This window comes from Cladophialophora yegresii (assembly GCF_000585515.1).
Source record: "Cladophialophora yegresii CBS 114405 chromosome Unknown aczIN-supercont1.5, whole genome shotgun sequence".
Taxonomy (NCBI): domain Eukaryota; kingdom Fungi; phylum Ascomycota; class Eurotiomycetes; order Chaetothyriales; family Herpotrichiellaceae; genus Cladophialophora; species Cladophialophora yegresii.
This window is the reverse complement of record NW_006913049.1, coordinates 2,840,500-2,860,399: the sequence shown is the minus strand read 5'-3', so window position 1 is coordinate 2,860,399 and position 19,900 is coordinate 2,840,500. Positions and strand designations below refer to the sequence as shown.

The 19,900-nt window shown below is 56.1% G+C and overlaps 5 protein-coding genes across 5 annotated transcripts; 3 read left to right on the top strand and 2 right to left on the bottom strand.

Annotated features, from left to right (window-relative positions):
• Positions 1-204: 204 nt before the first annotated feature.
• A1O7_07759 (uncharacterized protein) lies at positions 205-2,603 on the bottom strand (the record flags this gene model as incomplete). The annotated part of the gene is made up of 8 exons (XM_007761755.1): positions 205-629; positions 710-772; positions 826-1,140; positions 1,209-1,803; positions 1,893-2,052; positions 2,183-2,319; positions 2,374-2,490; positions 2,547-2,603. 8 exons carry the CDS (start codon positions 2,601-2,603, stop codon positions 205-207), a joined length of 1,869 nt encoding a protein of 622 aa, XP_007759945.1.
• A 910-nt stretch (positions 2,604-3,513) lies between these two features.
• On the top strand, positions 3,514-5,659 carry A1O7_07758 (uncharacterized protein; the record flags this gene model as incomplete). The annotated part of the gene is made up of 7 exons (XM_007761754.1): positions 3,514-3,977; positions 4,050-4,451; positions 4,513-4,676; positions 4,747-4,914; positions 5,027-5,239; positions 5,300-5,524; positions 5,580-5,659. The coding sequence occupies 7 exons, from the start codon at positions 3,514-3,516 to the stop codon at positions 5,657-5,659; spliced, it is 1,716 nt and encodes a 571-aa protein (XP_007759944.1).
• A 900-nt stretch (positions 5,660-6,559) lies between these two features.
• On the top strand, positions 6,560-7,294 carry A1O7_07757 (riboflavin synthase, alpha subunit; the record flags this gene model as incomplete). Its single annotated transcript, XM_007761753.1, has 1 exon — positions 6,560-7,294. The coding sequence occupies one exon, from the start codon at positions 6,560-6,562 to the stop codon at positions 7,292-7,294; it is 735 nt and encodes a 244-aa protein (XP_007759943.1).
• A 1,078-nt stretch (positions 7,295-8,372) lies between these two features.
• A1O7_07756 (uncharacterized protein) lies at positions 8,373-11,542 on the bottom strand (the record flags this gene model as incomplete). Its single annotated transcript, XM_007761752.1, has 2 exons — positions 8,373-9,329; positions 9,386-11,542. The coding sequence occupies 2 exons, from the start codon at positions 11,540-11,542 to the stop codon at positions 8,373-8,375; spliced, it is 3,114 nt and encodes a 1,037-aa protein (XP_007759942.1).
• A 5,667-nt stretch (positions 11,543-17,209) lies between these two features.
• On the top strand, positions 17,210-19,111 carry A1O7_07755 (uncharacterized protein; the record flags this gene model as incomplete). The annotated part of the gene is made up of 3 exons (XM_007761751.1): positions 17,210-17,288; positions 17,381-18,287; positions 18,364-19,111. The coding sequence occupies 3 exons, from the start codon at positions 17,210-17,212 to the stop codon at positions 19,109-19,111; spliced, it is 1,734 nt and encodes a 577-aa protein (XP_007759941.1).
• Between the last annotated feature and the right edge of the window lie 789 nt (positions 19,112-19,900).

The window sequence follows — 19,900 nt, the reverse complement described above, 5'->3', positions numbered from 1 at the left end:
AGAAAGAGCAGGAGCGGAGGAATGATGTTCATATTCTCAATTTTTATGTGATTTTGACTATCTCATCCCCGTGGTCTCTTCGGTCACAACGCTGGCCAGAAGCCCTTTCTATTCCGTTTCGGGCACCTTCAAGCCTTCGTCGGTCTTGTAGGCAGGATGCGCTCAAAAGATCCCCCCCTGTGCCGGCGGAGCATGATGTTCCAGTTACATTCGCGACAACGAGATTCGCCTGTCTTGGTTTCCTTCGTCACCATTGCTGAGACCGGCATCTCGCGACGAGGGCAGGCGTTGCTGGCAGAAGAGCCATTTCCAAAGCACCACGGGTGTACAAGAGACCCATAGTGTTGTCAGGAAGGAAGCGGGCTGATCGTCGTCGTCCTCTCCCGAGTCTTCACCAGGGCAAGCCTCTTCGCCGGCCAACTTCTCAAGTGATTGGTTCATAGTCTCCGGAATGAGGAAGGAACACAACCACCCCAAGAAAGCGAACGCCCCTAGAATTTGGATCACATGTGGAAGCCACGGTGAAGCGTCAGTCTCGCCCTTCTCAAAGCCGATACCCCGCAAGGGACCTGTCAGCGCCTGAGCGAGAACCGCCCCAAGCTTGCCGGATGCCGCTGCCAGGCCGTGACCTATGTTGCAGTCAGTATCAGAACAATTGTACAGGGCGAACTACTGTGTAGAGTGATGCGGGCGCTTGGGGAGCACTTACAGGTGCTTCTGTACCTGGTGGGAAAACACTCTCCCGGGACGATAAATGTCGTGGAATTTGGACCTGCACCAGCAAGTCAGTGAACCGCTTGTTCCCGTTTGGTAGGCTTCAAGTACCGCAGTTGACGAAGAACAGGATCAAAACAAACAGCGCCACCCGGGATGTATCTGACATGCCCTCGAAACAGCTGCCAAGTATCAAGAGCAGCATTGTAATCATGGTGAATCCGCCCACTTGGATTGATTTACGGCCGATCCTGTCGACCAACAATATGGCGCAAATCGAACCTGGGATGGCACCAGCGACTACCAACACCAAGTTCCCGACTGCACCATTCCGTAGGATGGTGTACAGCCTTGTGGGATCGCTGTTGTTCACCTTGCCAAATCCCATCTTCTGCAGGAAGATGGTGTTGTTCAAGGCCAGCGCGTCTGCTCTGTTGTTAGGCATTCGGTGAACGGACCACGACAAGTTTGCAGGGGCTCTTTGGGAAACTCACAGTAGGCAACATCGAGGAAGAACCACGATCCGCAATTCCCAAAAAGTATCCAGCCATTGGAGCCTTGACGGAAGTATCGCTTGAAATCTTGCCACGAGGATTGGGGGACGACATCTGCATTGATGCCTCCCGAAGTCTCCTCCGGATTCAGCAGAGCTTGAACTTCTGCTCTGTCCGCCTCGACTCTACCTTGTCCGGTCCTCGGTCCAATGGTGTTTTGCACCCACCCTTTGTAGTCGGCAAAGCCTTGTTCGACATCGCGGTTCACATCAAACGTGTAGCGCGGTGTCTCAGGAATGGTGAGCCGACAGTACAATGCGAGGGCCGCTGGAACAGCGCCAGCACCAATAATGATTCTCCACATGCGGTCCACTGCGAGCTGCGCAGCATCATTCGGTTCACACCTCCCGTCGTGGCAGACAACCACGTCATTGTTTGTCTGGCTCCTGAAAGCTTCGATAACAATCAAAGACACCAAGCTGGCCAGGAATTGTCCAAGGGCCTGGGTCGAAAAGACCGCTGCCACCATGGTTCCTCTCCATTTGGTTGAGGCAAACTCGGATGTGATGATGTTGGCGAGAGGGTAGTCGCCGCCCTGGGAAAGCACACTGGCGTCAATAAGCTGGGCATGGGCACCGACGTGGTGCTGCGGTGGCAATCTTTGCATCTGGGGGGACGACTTACGATGCCAATGCCCATCAAAATGCGCCAGAATATCAGTAGCCCGGTCATACCTATCGCCGACGAAGGACCAGTGATGCACTGACCCAGCGTCGCCAGGCCGATTATGAGCAACTCATAACCGTACATGCGTTTCCTCCCGACTCTGTCGGCAAGCCAGCCACTACGAGGATGTCAGAGGCGATCATGTATCCAGGGGAAGTTCCATTCCAGAGCAGCAGAAGACGGACCCTTGCCCCCTGGGCGCGTACACAATTCGGAACGGCAATTCTACTGTGGGAAGAGCAACTTACAAGAACAACTGGCCCACGATAGTGCCTACCGAGGTCATAACCTTAATCAAAGTGTCGTCGACCTGGGGTATCTTGTTGCCATGCCTGGGGAAATAGCAATACCCCAGCATATCCGTCACAAGATTGATCGCAAAGATCTGCAACAGTCGTCAGCCAATGCTCGCTGAACGGCGAGGATCAATTCTGCGGACATCATAGCTGTCGGTTAGGAAGCCCGTTCCAGCGACAAGGATGGCTCGAATATGAGCCCGACCGAATGGTCTTTCATTGATGTCGCGCAGGATCAAGCGCCGGCGAAGCGTAGGATCCTGGTCGAGAGAACCGTCAGTGCGCGGGCCGTGACACCTGCAGCGAGTTTGACTACCTGTATGTGCTTGTACTCATCCTCAAGATCTCGAAAGGCTCGGTGTCTTTTGACCATGACAGGATACTCTGGACCAAGAGAGTTGTGGCTATCCTGAAGACCCTGTAATCAGGCGGAATGCTCAAGCGCAAGCTCAAGCTAGAGCATATTCTGAAGCGATACTCCAGAGAGCTTTTGTTGGAAGCATTCCACGGTATCGAGGTGGATTTTGACATGGAAGGATGAGTTCATGAACGACGGACTCAAAGATGCTCAGTCCGCCTCGCAACCAGCCTTACGGAACAGATCATGCGAGACGAGCAAGTCCCGCCTCCAGCGCCTAGAAACCGCATGTCACTAGCGGGCGCCTCGGGGCGCAGCACAAGGTGTAAACACGAGCCAGCCTTACTCCGTACCCAACCCTTTTAACGTGAGTGTCCATGCGCGGTTTCGAGCGGGTCGTTGCCCAGACTTGCTGCACAGCCGGGGCCTTCATGACTGGCCCGACAATGGAGGAGAGCGATGCAGGGTCCCAGAGCGTCGAATGAACACCACCGCGTTCGCGGCGCCGGAAACTCGACACTCCTCCACATGCCGGACTTGCATCGAACAAGTCAACAACGCTAATTGAACAGCAGTTGCCTTGTTTCAAAACGTGCGCCTCCACGTCGGGAACTCTCGTCTTTGGCGCTGTCCTAACGCAGCAACTCTGGCAAGTCTATTAGCTGCCCACGTTGCAGGTTCTCGTATTACTATTGGCCCAGAGTCTGCCTCGCGATGTGTGGCTTGCTGGACATGTGTCAATGGGTTGATCACAACCTCGTGGATGCCCCTCAGCCACGCGCGGAAGCTGCCGACGAACCATGGCCCGTTTACGACTTCCTCGCGGACCTTCCCACAGTGTTCTGATACCGTTTACTTCTTGGGGTAAACCTTGGAGCACTGCTTGCTTTTGCTTGATGATCTCCTGCAGCGGCGAGCCGATCTCATGGCTGTCAATGGCGTAGGAGATGTCATTGCTCTAGTACAGATCACCGCACAGGCTGCCAAAACACTTCACGAAGCCAAACACGCACCGGATGAGATCCAGCGCTTCATTCACGAGACCGACCGTTACCAATCATGCGTGGAATCCGCTGCAGGACGGCTCCGGCGTCATGGCGCGCTGTTGAAGTCGCATGACGATGTGAAGAGGAATATCCAGGGTGTCCTCGAACAATGTGCAGACACGACGCTCAAGTTACGCAAGATCGCGACCAAGTACCAGCAGGTCGTCAGGAAGAGAGGAGCCGCCACGGGCAAGGAGGCAGCCTGGCAGCTGTGGGTTGAAGCTTTCAAGACTGTGTTCCACTCGATCGAGTGGACAACAAAGGCTGAGATGATCGACAAACTCCGTGCCGAACTCTCGCGCAATGTGCAAATGTTGACCTGGCTGGAGGGTGGACTGGTTTCGTAAGTTCCTGTCCCGAGCTCTGGAAGAGACTGCTTCCCGTATGCACGACGACGTGACTTACTGGCGTGTAGTGATCGAATGGACCAGCTCTTGCTGGAGATGGGCAAGATCCAAGATATCTTGACCTCCGCCATATCCAGTCCTTTGCGGACACCCCTGACCAGCCCGTTTGGACTATCGCCGATCTCACCGTCGGCCACCTTATGCCCCAGCAGTCAAGCAACCCCTTCTGGACCTGAACCGAATGCACAAACTCAAGCTATGGCTCCTTTGACCCTGACAGACCCGATGCTTGACCTCAACGATGATTGGCATTTCGACCACAACATCGATTCACAGCTGACATTTCCGAAGAAATTCAGTTTCGCTGGTACTACGCCGGGCGACGAATACCGTCACGTCAAGCTTGCATCCAACCAGGAACAGCAGCAGTTCGTCCAGCAGATTATTGCCAACAAGGCCTTCTCTGAGATGTATGTCCGGCTGTCTGGACCGTGGTCTCCTGAAACATGATCTTCTAACTGGGTACTTTAGTCCCGTGATGTCCGTTTGCTTCATCTGGCAAAAGCCTGGCTCCTCGGACGGCGTGCGGATAGAAGCGAGTGATGCCGGCAAGGTCTTGCTCGTCAAGAATGGCAACGCGGTGGAAGACATCTGGACCTTGAACGACAAGAAGACGATCCGGTTCCGCCAGCGAGGTAAGCGCTTTCCACGAAACTGCCAGCCCGTGCATGTACGTGCCTTTGTGCTTACTGCTGACGCTAACAGTGCCGACTTGGGACGACATCATCCCCTACTCGATCAACGGAGATGAATTCACAGCCGTGGTAGAGCAGGGGGAAGGTCTCACATTCTTCACAATCGAGCATGGCCAACGGCAGGACCATCCCAAGATTGCGACCACTTGGGTCAACTACACATTCGGGAGTAAAGCCGGTGAGTCCTTTCCTCGAGAACCTAACGTGTGCTTCTATCGTCCGACTCATCTATGCTATCTCTTGTACCCGTGCATCAGTAAGCAGCCCGCCGGACTGATCGCACCTCATAGACTGTGAGCACTTTCAGGAGATTCTATACGGGTGGGATCTCCGCCTTCTAGTGCCCGTCAGCGAGATATGCCGCCCGCACAAGGGACGGGATGACGACCGCCTCGTCGGATGCGAAAACGTGCGCGTCTGGGAACGTGGGCCGGAGATGCGCCTCATGGCCCATCTTATCCGGGAACGAGGCAAGCGGAGGAAAAAGTACCTGGAATTTGACCGTAAGTGTCGTCCATACCGATACCAGCGTGTGGTCCGCGAGACGCTAACGACATATCAAGTATGTCAGGAGGGGATCAAGATCGAGGGTAAGGGCACCAGGAAAAAGCCCGTCCTCCAATTAAGTGGCATCAGCGCCACCATTGGTGAGTTCGAGCTGGGGAGGAAAGGCTCGACCACGTCTCTCCACTCTTTTTCCTCATCGAGCTCGTTCATGCGCCGGCTGTCGGGCAATCTGAGTCCGCCATGGCTGGATAAGCTGGACATATATTTCCGCAGTACAGAGCGTGAGTTGATTCGCTCGAACGAAGATTCTGTGCGTATATCTGACCGGGTACGCAGACCGCGACAGTCTTCTTCATCTGGCACTCAGCTGCAGCGCGAAGCAGAGGGCAGCCGCAGAGAAAAGGGAAGGCGGATGAGCAGGAGGACTGTGATTAGGGATCCACAACAACCAGCACGGCCGCTTTCAGGGGCATTCCGCAGCATATCAAGCACGACACCCATGGAAGGCGATGTTCTTCTTGGAAGACGACAGATCGAGACCTGGGAGTCGGAAGTATTCCCTTGGCAGCCTACCAGACGGCGAGGGAGAGTCGCGGATGCGCACACTGACTGAGTAACTGACTGACAGCCTCGAACCCCGGCCTGCTCGCCACGAATGACCGCAGTACAGAATGGGTTACACGAGTACCTCCACGCTCGGCCCACGGTGCAGGGATCCTCGACTCGAAGGCCCGGCGGGACGACCGGTCTGCCAGCAGGTTGACAGCGGCTGCCTCATTCGCACCGCTTCCAGCTTCGATCTCGAACCATGGCGCTTTCACGAGCCGAGCACGAGAGGACTGGATGGTTTGAACGGAAAGGAGCGATGATCACAGTTGGAAGCAAGAGTCCATGATATCCTAGAAGATACTTGGATCTGCTCCTGTAACGGAGAATCGGGTGGAGAGAGAGTCGGGCTATAAGCAAGCCTGATGTGTGGTGGGAGCGTGTGAGAGGCGCCAGCCTTCAGCCTTATGAAGGAGCTTGCCCACCCAGGCGGGAAAGTCGGCCGGCTTGCAACCCACGTGCCGCCTCAGCGCAAGGCTGCGTGGCTGACATGCCGATTATGTAATGCATGCGGGGAAAAATCAAGAACCCCCGAAAAGTCTGGCATCCTCGCGCATCATGCAGGGATCATTGATCGGTTACATATTCACCACCTGTACATACACATACACAGGTGTGAAATACAGAACTACGCTTCCACCAGATCATTACTGCCCCCCCGATAAACCACCATCCTTGCCCCTTCGTTGCCTCGGCCACCTCACGCAAACATGTTCACCGGCCTGGTCGAGACAATCGGCACAGTCAGCTCGCTCGTGCCCCTCGACCCTTCCACCTCCGGCGGCAACGGCACCTCGCTAACCATCTCGGACTGCTCCTCGATCCTCACCGACGCCGCACTAGGCGACTCCATCAGCGTCAACGGAACATGCCTCACAGTCACGGAGCTGGACTCGTCGCGCCACCGCTTCAAGGTCGGCGTCGCGCCCGAGACGCTGAGACGGACGAACCTAGGCGGTCTCAAAGAAGGGAGCCGCGTCAATCTGGAGAGGGCTGTTCTGGGAAGTACGCGCATGGGAGGGCACTTTGTGCAAGGCCACGTCGACACCATCGCGACCATCGTGAGCGTCACGCCCGACGGGAATGCGTTGACGTTCCGATTACAGCCGCGCGAGAGGGAGCCCTTGCGATATATCGTGGAGAAGGGGTATATTACGCTGGATGGGGCGAGTCTCACGATCACACGGGTCAATGACGAGGAGGGATGGTTTGAGGTCATGTTGATCAGTTATACGCAGGAGAGGGTCGTCATGGCGGGGAAAACGGCCGGGGAGGGGGTCAATGTCGAGATTGATATTGTGGGGAAATTGGTCGAGAAGAGCGTTGTGGGGTATTTCGAGAGAGAGGCACAGGCAGAGGGAGGGAGAGGGCCTGCGATCTTGGAGAAGATTGTGGGGAGGTTGGTCGAGGCGAAGGTCGGGGCAATGCAGCAGCAGCAGCGGTGACAAGGGTGACAGTGAGGTTGGGGATTGAGGTTGTATGAGTATCAGACAGGAACCGAGCACGTGGCAGTCAGAGTGACGCTTGGATGCAATCTCGTTGACCCGTTTGACTGACTGGCTAAGGCATAGGCATGAGGCTTGTTCTGGCTTTGTACAAGACCAGGACCAGGTCGTCGGGACGCAGGCCAAGCTCGCGCACGACAGGCCAGGCTATCGCGCGGCGCTTGCATTTGCAACTGCGAGGACTTCGTTCCTGGTGGTTGCTCGGACTACATACATTGAGCAGAGCACGGTTATCCAAACCTGATGGGTACAGTCCTCGTGTTCGGTATCAACCGGGATCGCAAACGGTTAGCCGTGGGTACAACAATCCTCGGTATGGATGGCATACAGCAAGATCGAGGATTCGCGGGCTCTGAAGAGAGAGAGAGAATGCCAGAAGCCAGTATTACTGTACGTTTCTGTATAAATATGTACGAGAGCCTTTACTACCCAGTATATCTGGATCCAGCGTAGCTTCCTTATCATGCGTTCCGCAACCTTGACACTGCTGTGATGAACCCCTGCGGAATGCCACCCGTGCTTCATGAGTCAAGGTCGCTGGATCTTGAGCCGCGAGCGGCTTGCTGGCCTTGATACTGTAGCCGACATTCCACGAAAGGACGAGGGCGTGTCGCGTCCGAGCGGTCCTGACCCATCGTGAGGCAATGAGGCGATCGAGTGGAGTCACCTTCATGTGATATCTGTTGTCCGTCGCGGTAGTCCTCGCAGAAGACCTGGATAAAAGGTCTACAGGGGTCAATCCTGCAAATTAGGGAGAGCTGAACCTGCTCCCATGTAGTCCTGGCAGATCGAATGAAATGTCTTCCTACATCGCCACTCACGTCCTCATAGATGGTACACTTTACACAGTACACAGCTTCCAATAAGTACACGCACAACAGAGTATATTCCGCGTCCAAGTACGTGCTTCGTACTTTCAAATTGGAGGCTTACCCTGCCCACATAGCATATACTATGGATATGAGTATGCGTTCGTATACTCACTGTACGCTACTATACTGTCCTCTAGTCACACGAGTCAAGAAGTTCCGGTCCCTTGCCCAGCATTATACCCACCCGCATCCCCACCAATATACCCGTTACCATTGCCATTGCCGCTACCGTTGGCGTTACCATTGCCAATGCCGTTGCCGAAAAAGAAGCCATCAAACAAATCGTATTGCTGCCCGTCACTCCAATCGTGCTGCATGTCCAAACCCATGCCGAAGCCCAAGTCGCCTAAACCGCCGGCGTCGATTTTGAAGTCGTCCTCGCCGCCCGCCCCACTGTCGCCACCCATACTGTTTAGAAAGTCCATGCCCGGCAGACTGGACATGAAGTCTGGGTTGTACGTGTTCTGCATGTAGAACTGGGCGTTCGTCTGGGCGTGACTCTGCTGGGGGCTGAACAGGTGGGCATTGGTGGACGACGGGCCCATGCCGAGGCCGGTGTTGATCTGCGAGTTGATGCTCGACGCGGGCGACATCTGACCCTGGGTTGGCGAGTGCTGGAGAGAAGCAGCGTGGAGGCCCCTTCCAATGGCGGTGTTGGGGCTGGGCTGTGGGGAATGTTGTTGTGGCCGTAACCACTGCGTCGGCTGGGGGAATGAATAGGAGGGACGGGTGCTGGGCTCGAGATCCTCGGGGAAGAGTTCGCGGAGGTCCATATCGAACTTTGGGGGAGGGCGTTTTTTCTGGAAGGGCCTGGGGGCGATGCGTGTGGTTGAGGGAGGTGTTGAATCGATCTGCATTAGCACTGGTTGGGATTGTGGATGGTTCTGCAGGCTGGTTTGCCGGGAGAGCTGTTGTCGTGGTTGTCTTTCGTCGCGTGGCTCAACTGAGAACCCGAAGCCAGGAGTCGACATGCACATTTGCACAGTCGCTTTGCTCATTCTATCAAAGGCATCGCGGCAGGCTTCGGCGGGCGGACACTTTTCCATGAGGTCGCCGAGCACAGACGTCGCGGCAAGGACGGTAAAGTCAAAGTCATCGAGTGTCTGCAGTCGGGGTTAGTCAATGGAGGCGGGAAGCAACAATCTCTCGGTATGCTTACCAGGCGAGCTCTAACGGCCGGAGAGTGCCAGACAGCGTAGAGAAACGATATACCGGCCATGAACAGATGGTGTGTTGCCAGGTATGTGTAATTCACGAGTCGGAGGCGGTGGAGTTGCCTGTATAACTTCAACGTCTTCTGACCAGCCTCTGCACATTTGAGAAACACCAGGTCTTCATCCTCTTTCTCTTCCATCCTCAGGCTCGAGGGGCTCGCCACATCCTCTGTCGGGCTCAGTTCGTTGGCCAGGGGCGCTGGAACGCTGAGACTCTGTCGATACAGCATTATCACAGCCTGCCAGTAGTTGAGTTCCAGGAACTGCACGGAAAATCCGACGCCGGTCTCTGAGGGATCGGGCGCCGACTCCTTCCACTCATAAAGCCGTTGGTCGATGTCTCGTCGCCACGATCGGAAAGAGTCAAACTTACTCAGAAATGGCGACGGTAGTTTGGTATGCATGAACTGGTTACGTTGGTTGGTGCCACTGAGACGTGCTTGCTGTGCTTGTTGATATTGGAGCACCTGGAGAATCTCGGACTGCAACAGCCGCAGACGGAAGTAATGGTGCGAAACCCATTTGTAGGTGGGTTCTTCGGGGAACGCCGGCTGCGAAAAGCCAGCTCGGCTGATGTGTTTATCGTCGAGGAGAGAGGGAAACTCTGTGGTAATGACTTGATCGGTAATACCGAATGGTCGTCCTACGCACGTGCTGACGAGGCGGTCAAACGTGTACGTGCACCACCAAAGTCGTCTACGCAAATCACGAAGCCATTCACGTCGACCTTTCTCTTTCGCATCGACGGGCTTTGGTGGCCTGTCGGCCGGGTTTCGTGGTCCTCCTTGCATCTCCATGTTATCGTCGATTCCAGTACCGTCTTCGTAGTGGAGGCCGAGGTCCACGGCCAGCCTCATGGCGACACCTACAATGTACCACAGTCCTGGAGCCACAGGTCTGAGGAGAGCAAAACTGCACAGTAGTAAGACGGCCTGAAGCTCTTCCAGATCACCATTCGGTCGTTGGGCAGCCTCGGCGGAGGAGCTGGATGCCAGAAACGACCCGAGGTTGACGATAGCGGAAGCATGATATTCCTCAGGCTGAGCCTGTTGCATTGCAAGCCTGGCTCTCTTAGGAGCGTACTCGGCTTCGCGGGTATCTGGCTGCGGATCCGATGAGCCCCAGATGATACCGGCACCGATCGCAAAGACGATGCTGAGCAGGTAGAGTTCACGACTGGTCCGCTTCGAGGCTTCGATCGAGTATGTACGATCAAATAGGTCCATGAATTCCGATCGATGCAAGATCGGAATTTGGGGATTGGCATGTTCAAAGTACAGATTGACTAGTTTCTCACCGAGGGCCCGATCGGGGAAGGGGGCCTCCTTGATGGTCGGTTTCGTTTGTAAGCCAAAATATGAATCCCTCATGGAACTGCCGCCCGAGCTGGCAAGGTTGGGCACAGGGCGGCTGGGTCTCACGCCTGCGCGCTCTGAGTTGCTGCTCGAGACCGAGCTTTTGACCGCGGCCAGGACTACCCGAGCGAACGATATGCCAGAGGTTGAACCCAGATATCGTGCATCGGAAGCACCTTGAACAGAGACCATCCCGATGTTGGACACCAGCTTGTTCAGCTTTTCGGCATCTTCTTGCCTCTTGTCCCAGTCCTCGGCGCGGATCGGGCGTGGTGAACCATTGCTGGGCGACTGAGGTCCGACCCAGGAGCCCTTTGCGCTGCCCGGCGACTGGACGGCGTCCCTCAGCTCTTTGGACTCGGCGCTAAAGACCTCGCCGGCATTGTAGGAGATGGCATTTGCCTTGAGCAGCTGCTCAAAGTAGGCTAGCCTGGTCTCGAGGTAGTAGACATAGCTCCTGGGTATCTCTCTCTTGGTGATAGGATCGTAACCTACACATCGCACGTTGGCCTTGTCGCAGGTCGAGCAGGTGGGCAACCGTTGGTCGCATCGGTTCTTACGAACACGACAGCGATTGCAGGCGGACACATTCCTGAACGCGGAGGTCGCCGACGCTACAGAACTGGGGGCAGGAGAGTTGCTCGAGACTGCCACAGCCGGCTCCGGCTGTGGTGGAGGGGGAAGTTCGTCGGCGGGATACGCTCGCTTGAGGCTGGCGCTCTGAGGAGAGGCCGCGGAGGGGGTCATGTCATGCGGCGGGGAAGCGACACTGACATCTTCTGCTCGTTACTGGAGAGAATTGCCCTATCCAGTGCTATCGGAGCAGCATTTCAAAAGTGTACAGCCTAGTCACTCAGGTCAGCCTTGTGCCGTGCAACTCGATCTGCTCACGGTGGTGATGGATCCCGGCCATCACCGGTGGGCGGGACATGTCAGTGGCTGGCGGGGGGGAAAGCATGCTCGGTCTCGCCAAATGAAGTGAGGAGACAGTGATTAGGTGGTGATTTGGCTGCCAGGCTTATCGCGAGCCTGCGTGTCTGCGCATCGTGGCCAATCGGGTCGCTGCTTTTGATCGGGTTGGCGATAAACCGCAAATGCTACAGTCAAGAGCAAGACATCAACCTGCTGCGGGCCCAGCACACCTTCCTGTACGATTTCACGACTCGACCCCTATCATCAAGATCGTGACGCGAAGTCGGGCAATATGTGTGCGATGAGTGGGGAGCCCCGGTGCGCCTTCTCTGAGCAGTCTCTCTTTCATCAGCTGCGCCTGCGCCCGCGCCTGCACTTCAACTTACTCTCACCGGGTCGACGGCGGCCTCTCTGCCGTATGCAAGTGACACGCATGTGCATACGATCTGCGAACAATGGCACCACGCGGTTCCAATATTGGCGATACTTGCACCTCGCTTGCGCGGGATATGCGAAGATAAGTCAGCTGCTACTGTAGTGACTGCTTGACACTCCATGCCACACCACGCCATACCAGTTCACATGCATGAGGCTTGCCACTGATCCCTCTCACAGGTCACCACCCGCATCTGGTGTTGCACGAAGCCAGTCATCGTGACAACTTCCATGCATTCCACTTGGATTCCACCACATTGTCGGCGGTGCCGGAGCGGCTATTTCTGTCTTCAGTCTCGTTTGCAATGTGTATGCCACCGAGGAGGAAATTTCCCCGTTGCTCAAGTCGAGCACGACACAACCTAGTGGCGCACTATTTCAGAGATGTCGAGGTGCCTGCTTCAGCATGACGATGATGGGACTTATCGCTGCGGAGATTTTCTCCGGGCAACGACAGTTTGCTACTCTTCAATACTGCAGCGATGGTTTTGGGGACGAAGGAGTAGTGTACAAGACAGCATGCCTCCGAGTCGGGAACACATCTGTTGCTTGGCGGTTCCTGACCAGTTGCTCACCTCTACTCGGCTCATAACAGGATTCACGCGATATCGGCTTGCGGCTCCCAGGCACGGTGTGTGTCCTCCTAACACCTTCGTCTCGTGTCCGCCCGACAGTGGACAAGCGAGTTTCTCCAATTATGGATCCCTACCCTTACCGGTTGCTTGCGGGTAGACCATAACTTGCGTCGTCTACCCGACTCAGTCACACCTCGTGACGTCCACGCAAGAAGCCGGATGCAGATGGGCCAGAAACATGGCACAAGTGCTCCCGGTTGAACCTATTCTAAGTGCCCGACCGACGCCCCGGTCCGCAGAGGGAGCAACGGCGCAAGTAGCTGCAGAGGTCGAATGGGAGCGCGACACATGCCAGATGCAGTCAGAATCGATGATTGTGCGTCCGGGCGTCAATAAGGCTCAGTTCACAGCAATCTTGCTTCGGCTGCAGGCCGTCAGTCAATGCAGTCATCAACGGCCTAGACCTGGGATGGGACAGGTGCGTCAATTGCACATCATGCAACTTAATCTGACCGCTATTTGAGGGTTGACTATTCGGTACGATTGACTGCGCCTCAAAGGGATCTGCGCCTCGACGAAATCGATATCTGGCTATTTCTGCAGGGCGGAGACAGGTCAGCGCAAGGCAACCAAATTGTCCGCGACCAAAGCAGCCTTGCTGGTCTGGGGCATTTCCCTGATGGCTCTGGCCGAAACCAGTAATTCCCTCACCGGTGAGGGGTTGGTGACATGGGCGTGTATGAGCTGGCATCAGACGGGTTGCATGTCGTGTAACATCAAGACACGAATTCAGTGGTGGTCGATGATGTTATTGCTGTATTTTGCGGTGGAGATATCACGTAGCTGCCGCCTTGCAGCTACGGCATGAAGCGCCTTGGTACGGATATTGTTCAACGAGGCTCGCGAGACAGACTGGGTAAGCGGCTCACTGGTGGGGTGGCCTTGTGTGATCCGAGAATTGAGCTGCGCATACGAAATTGTGCATGCTCTAAGGCATGCTGGCCATGCTGCATCATATGCAGAGGATTTTGTCCCACCCCAGCATGTCGGAGATCATGCGTGCAGAGTGAGGCTGGACTAGTTTAGCCGCAACAAGTCTTGGTCGTCAGAGGTGCGAAGCCCAAGGCTCCGTGCCTCCTTACTGGAGCCGGCGGTGCCGACCTCACCAAACCCGATGTTTGCTCTTCTTCGACCTGACTAAAATGCGGTGAGGGAGGCAAACAGGCAATCAGGAATTGCGATTCCCCCATCAAGGAGACGCAGAAGCAGAAGCCAGTGACAGCTGGGCGGCTATACCGCTGCCCAAGGTACCTTTTGCACTCCGATAGAGGTCGGGTCTATTCTAGCTGTACAGTACATCATGCGTCGGAGTTCTGCTCGGTTCTCCGAACTAGAAATGGGCGACAGAACGCCTAACACGGTCGACGTGGCAACAAACATTCTGTCTCGGTCTCCGCTGTTGCTGATACCTAGCCTTGCTCTGATACAAGTCGGCAATCTCGCTGTGCTATGCGACGAAACCATGTGCCAAGGAGCATTGCAAGGGAGTGCACACCGGGAGGAGACCCGAATATTCAAGATTTGAAACACCTACAGACACGCCAGGCCGCTTAGACGTCGTCGGGCCTAACGCGCAGCTAAAGATGCGACTAAGGCAACAATGCAGCATCGGGCGCACGTCTTTCAGAGAGCGAACCAGTCCCCCGGAATCGGTGAATAATTCTGATGCTATCCATGAAGTACTCGTACTTTGCCACCGGGAGTACTCAGAGTCGTGCAGGCAGCAGCCTGCCAACTTCAGCCACCGCGGCGATGAGCGGCGCTTCTGGAAAATTGAATCAGGGGCAAGCTAATATCCCCGAAGGATTTGGCTTCAGCAGCTCCCTTTTCCGAGCTCTCGACAGTCGCTAGAAAACTCAAATGTGTGAAGGTTTCAGACCATCAACGGCTCCCTTGCTTGCAGAGTGCTGGAAACTTTCAGCTACGAATCATCCCCATGCACCGGCGCCTGCTCGCAGACTCGAGCACAACCTTGTTCCCCAGTTGGCTGCGCATCCGAACTACGGTACCGAATTTGTCGTCTTGACCATCGCGTCTATCACTTGTCGCCTGTCGTGGCGTGATTCGTCAATGACAATTGCTGCTGGCACACGTGGATCCTGCACTCTGCATATGATAGAAGAGTCCCGCGGCCTGAAGTCTCATCCATGTCGAAATATACCATCCGCACGGAGTAGCTGGCTCCTCAAATCACATCCGGTCTTGTCGAGTGCAGACTCGCACTATCAAGCGCTGCGTGGTGCATTGTTGCCCGCACCCTGTCAGACCACCTTTTCTTCGTCTGCTTCTTCTCCCTGGTAGCGCTGCCATCTTCCTTCGTCCTGCGAGCCGCTCATTTTCCGGATCTTTTACGGTCCTTCATCTCCAGTGCCTGTCCATAGCTGCTGGGTCATTTTCCTGGTCACGCGGCTCGGTGCAGCTTGCCCCTCTCGATACCTCATCCCGCGATGCAAGCTGTGCCAGCCCAGCTGGAGCCGCCTGATAACTAACTTTGATTCGGCCACGGATGACAGGTGAGTGGGTAATGTCACAAAAGTTGGCTTTGCATCCAGCCAGTCACCAACGTGATGCACCCTCCGAATATCCGCGTCTGCTTGCGGAGAGTATTGCTACAACCCCGGTCTCTGGATGCATACTACCGCATGACACGTACTGTGGTACAAACAACAGAGTATGTACTCAAGCAGCACCGCTGGGGTGGCGATTAATTATTCTACAACCAAGCAGCTTCTTCGGTTAAAATTCTGCCTTGTCTCCGCCTGCTACCCGAACTGGTCTGTTCGTTGTTCGATAGGGCATGACCGCTTCTTTCACCGCCTCTAGCCTGCCTATCAAACACTCACTCGGTAGCGACGAGTCGATCGGTGACCAACTGTCGGTCCTGATGTGGGCTGTACGTTGACCGGTAGAGCGTCGAGTCACATGGTGGCCGAAGCGAGTGAGATGACATGCCGCTGATGCAGCCCGGCGTGCTCATCACACAGCAGTGCTACACCCCCTGGCACGGGCGTGTAGGCTTACAGGGGCAGCGGGCTTTTTAAGGCGCCTGCTGGGTCCTGGGTACGCAGCCGCTTATTCGCCACTGAAAGCAAAAGGCAAAAAGCTTCTGGGGCCATCTAGCGGAGATCCAGCGTTAGCCGAGTGGTGGAATTGCCCCCACTAGAGGTAAACAACTCTTCGGTAAGCCTGATCCCCGGGGACCGGAAGACCGGGGTGTCGTCCCTAGCCCAGCTGCTTCAGGCCCACTCGAGCTTGCTCAGGGGTAATTGCCCTCCAGTGGACGAATCGCGGTGCTTACCGTGGCCTGCGAATGAGAGCCATGCCTATCGATCCTCCGAGTCATGAGGCTTCGTGCAGGCCCCCGAAGCCAACGATGGGCCCTGGCTGAAGGTACCGCCGTCGCGGTTCCTTGGGCTCTCGGCCTCTTCTGGCTGAACCTGGTCGGATAAACCTGGCACTTCTTTCTCGATGATTGATGCTGTATTCAGTCCTGCGAGCAAGGCCTCTCCAATGAGCACCGGACATACTGCTCCCGCTGCGCCCCCTCCTCGCGCTGTTGTCTCGTTCAGTCTACACAGCAGGAGCCCTGAGATCCTGGCCGTGATGCCAATGCCGGATCCACACCGCCATCGTCGCATGGCAGCCCTGAAACCCACCTTCCTGAAAGCCCAAACGGCAGGGAAAAGCCAAATGGACCTCTGGCCCTGCTGATATGCCCATGCTAACCTCTTCTGTTGCCGGTTAGGATCCACCAGGTCGTTTCCCCCCCGCCACTGCCCGCGTCCAGGATCTATCGATATCCCACCTGGCGCTGCGTCGCACCGTCACCACTTTCCGGTGCCTTCCTGACTTCGCCCTTAATTGCCCAACGTCCCAGAGCGGCCAGTCTGGAGAACATCATCTCCCAACCCCGGTCTGCGCGCGGACATTTTTTTCTCTCGGGTGCCTCCAAACTGGTCTGACGGCAGGTCCGGCTTTGGGCTCTAGCGCAGTCACTGGAGCTGCCCAACTCGGCCTTCTGTGGGCAGCCGGGCGCGGATGTCAGAGACTTTGCCTGGGAGTTCCGCTTCCTCACCCGTGTAACCGTGGCTTGATTTGGCCACTGGCCCTGCGCAGCAATAATGCGTCTCCATCGCAACTCCTGCCATGCTGCCGCGTCTGTGTGCTACGTACTATCCCAACTGCCCTCCCAAGCTGTCCACCGCCTCTTCTTCCACGCGGGCGGATGCACCATTCCGCCAGCAGACACCGATGGGAACGCCCCGCTTGTCTGGTCTATCGTTGCTGATTCCTCTGTCTCCTGGAAATTTCTCCTTGCCCTTAATATGGCTGTCCCCTCGCGCTGTCAGTCGGACGACCCTTTTCTCTGTCCACCTGCTTGCTCCTGCCCGACGACGACACCACCACCTCCCTCCCTCCTCCCTCGGTGACGATGCCTAACCGTCTCACCAGACTGTTCCTCGGCGAACATGTCGACGATAGCTTCCCCTTCAGACAACTGGGCGTTCTCGGTACGTCATCTCGCAGCCTCCTCCCCCGACCCCCAAATTGGCAACCTGTTGCGAGGGAACAAAGAGGCCCAACTAACACACCAGATCAATAGCCATATGTCGCCTATGCGAACCAATCGCCTTCATGTCCATTTTTCCCTACGCCTACCGCATGATTGAATCGTTCAATATCACCCAAGATGAGTCGCAGATATCGGTCTACGCAGGCATGCTCATCACCGCTTTTGCATTCGCCGAGTTCTCGACCGGCATGATTTGGGGCCGGATTAGTGACCGTCTAGGTCGCAAGCCGGTCTTGATAATGGGCCTCGTCGGCACAGCCTTGAGCATGATCTGCTTTGGCTTTGCCCGCACGCTGCCGGGCGCCATCATGGCCAGAGCTCTGGGTGGCCTGCTCAATGGAAACGTCGGAGTCCTCCAGACGACCGTGGCCGAGCTGGTGACCAAAAAGGAGCACCAGCCTCGCGCATATTCCGTCATGCCTGTGATTTGGAGCATCGGCTCGATTATTGGGCCCTCCATCGGCGGAACCTTGGCCATGCCATGTGACAACCTGGGGTTTCGGAGGGGCGGCATTTTCGACAAGTACCCATTCTTACTGCCGAATCTCTTTTGCGTCGCGATTCTCGTGTTCGGAATCACCGTCGGCATCTTGTTTCTCGAGGAAACACATGCCGACAAGAAGAACGACGTGGATTACGGGCGTGAATTGGCCACAATACTTCTGAGAAGCACAACCCGCCGGCGGACAACCCAGACCCAGGAGATGGGCACCACCGGGAAATCCGCCTTCGCCCTGGAAGAGCCCATGAATCTGCTGTTCGACGACAACGACCCGCCCCCGGGGTATCGTAGTATGGAGAGCTCTCCGCTCCTGCGCTCGGCTTCGACGAAAGAGATGGACGCCGAGATGCTGCGCGAGAAGGAGCCACGTGGCGTGGTCAAGACGTTCAGCCGGCAGGTCATCCTGATCGTCGTTGCATATGCATTCCTTGCTTAGTAAGTGCCATGACCGTCCCGCCGTCTGGTTCTGTGACACTCTCGGATCTGAAGCCGCAAACTAACTCCCGAAAAGTCACAGCGTCTCGTTCGACGCCCTGATGCCCACCTTCCTCAGCGAGGAGCGCATGCAGTCGAAGCCCGTCCTACCGTTCAAATTCTCCGGCGGATTCGGCCTCAGCACCCGTGCCATCGGCTTCATGATGGCCGTGCAAGGCGCGTACTCGATCTTCGCCCAGTTCTTCATCTTCCCCTTCATGGCCAAGCGGCTGGGCACGCTGTACTCGTCCCGCGTGGTCCTGACGGTCTGGCCGATCCTGTACTTTGCCGTGCCCTACCTCGTGCTCCTGCCGGACCGCCTTCAGAAGGTGGGCATCTACCTGAGCCTGGTCATCAAGATCACGTTCCAGGCCATCTCGTTCCCGTCCAACGCCATCCTGCTGGCCAACGCTGTGCACTCCAAGTCCGTGCTGGGCACGGTCAACGGGTTCGCCGCCTCGATGGCGTGCCTGGCCCGGGCGTGCGGCCCCGTGGTCACCGGGTCTATCCACTCAGCTGGCCTGAAACTCGGGTGCAATGGTCTGGCCTGGTGGGCTTGTGGCTTGGTGTGTGCCGCCGGCGCGCTCGAGAGCTACTGGATGGAGGATCCCGATTCGCGGCCGGACCGCCCGGCCAGCGAGGGCGACGAAAGTACCTCAGGTTGCGAGCCACTGCTGCATCCGTCGGTGGTCGAGCCGAGCGACGAATTGCTCTCCCCACGCACCGAGCGAATGAGTTTCATGGACGATCTGGATCTGACGGAGACGACGCCAGAAAAGGTATGATCGTACAGTACGACCATGGATCACCGTGAACAGTACGCACACAAGCACATCATGTCCGATTGAATTGGATCGGGTCAGAGCGGGTCATACTTCCTTGGTTCACCGCTTCGATTCCAGCCTCGGGACTGGTCCCGTCACTTCACACATCCTAGAACGCCACGCCACCACGAACACCACACCGATCCCTATTGCACCACAAGCACCACAACCACCTCAGTACACCACATCCACACTAAACCACACCTCATCCAATTTTCTCCACGACAAGTCCACCGCCTCCTTCCACTCATACACCGATTTCCTTTTGCAGTCACAAAGATCTGGATTTCCAAGCGGCGCGAGCCGCGAATCTTTTCATCGTCATCATCATGGACGTATTAGAATGGTTACTTTGCCAAGCTCGGCTGGACGGGCATGGCATGGCAGGAGCAGGACAGGGACAGGACAGGAAAGGAAAGAAAAAAGAACCCACCACGAAACTACCTACTGGGCTGGTCATTTTCGTTGCACTGGGACACACGGCGTGCGTCGCGTACTGCGGTTTGGGTATGGGTCGAATTCGAAATTGGGTCGGCGCGTTTGACTTCTGTTGCTGTTGCTGTTGTCGATGGTGCTGCTACATCCAGCCCATCCATCGCCTGTCTGTCTGTCTTGCCCGTTTCTCTCTCGGCATTGTTACTACTGTCCTTTTCGTTTATCGTCATCCCTTTTGCTGTTCTGCCACGAAAAAAACACATTACTGGGAGGCTTTTTTGTCCAAGATACCTTGCGGGTTTTTGCCCGGCGGCC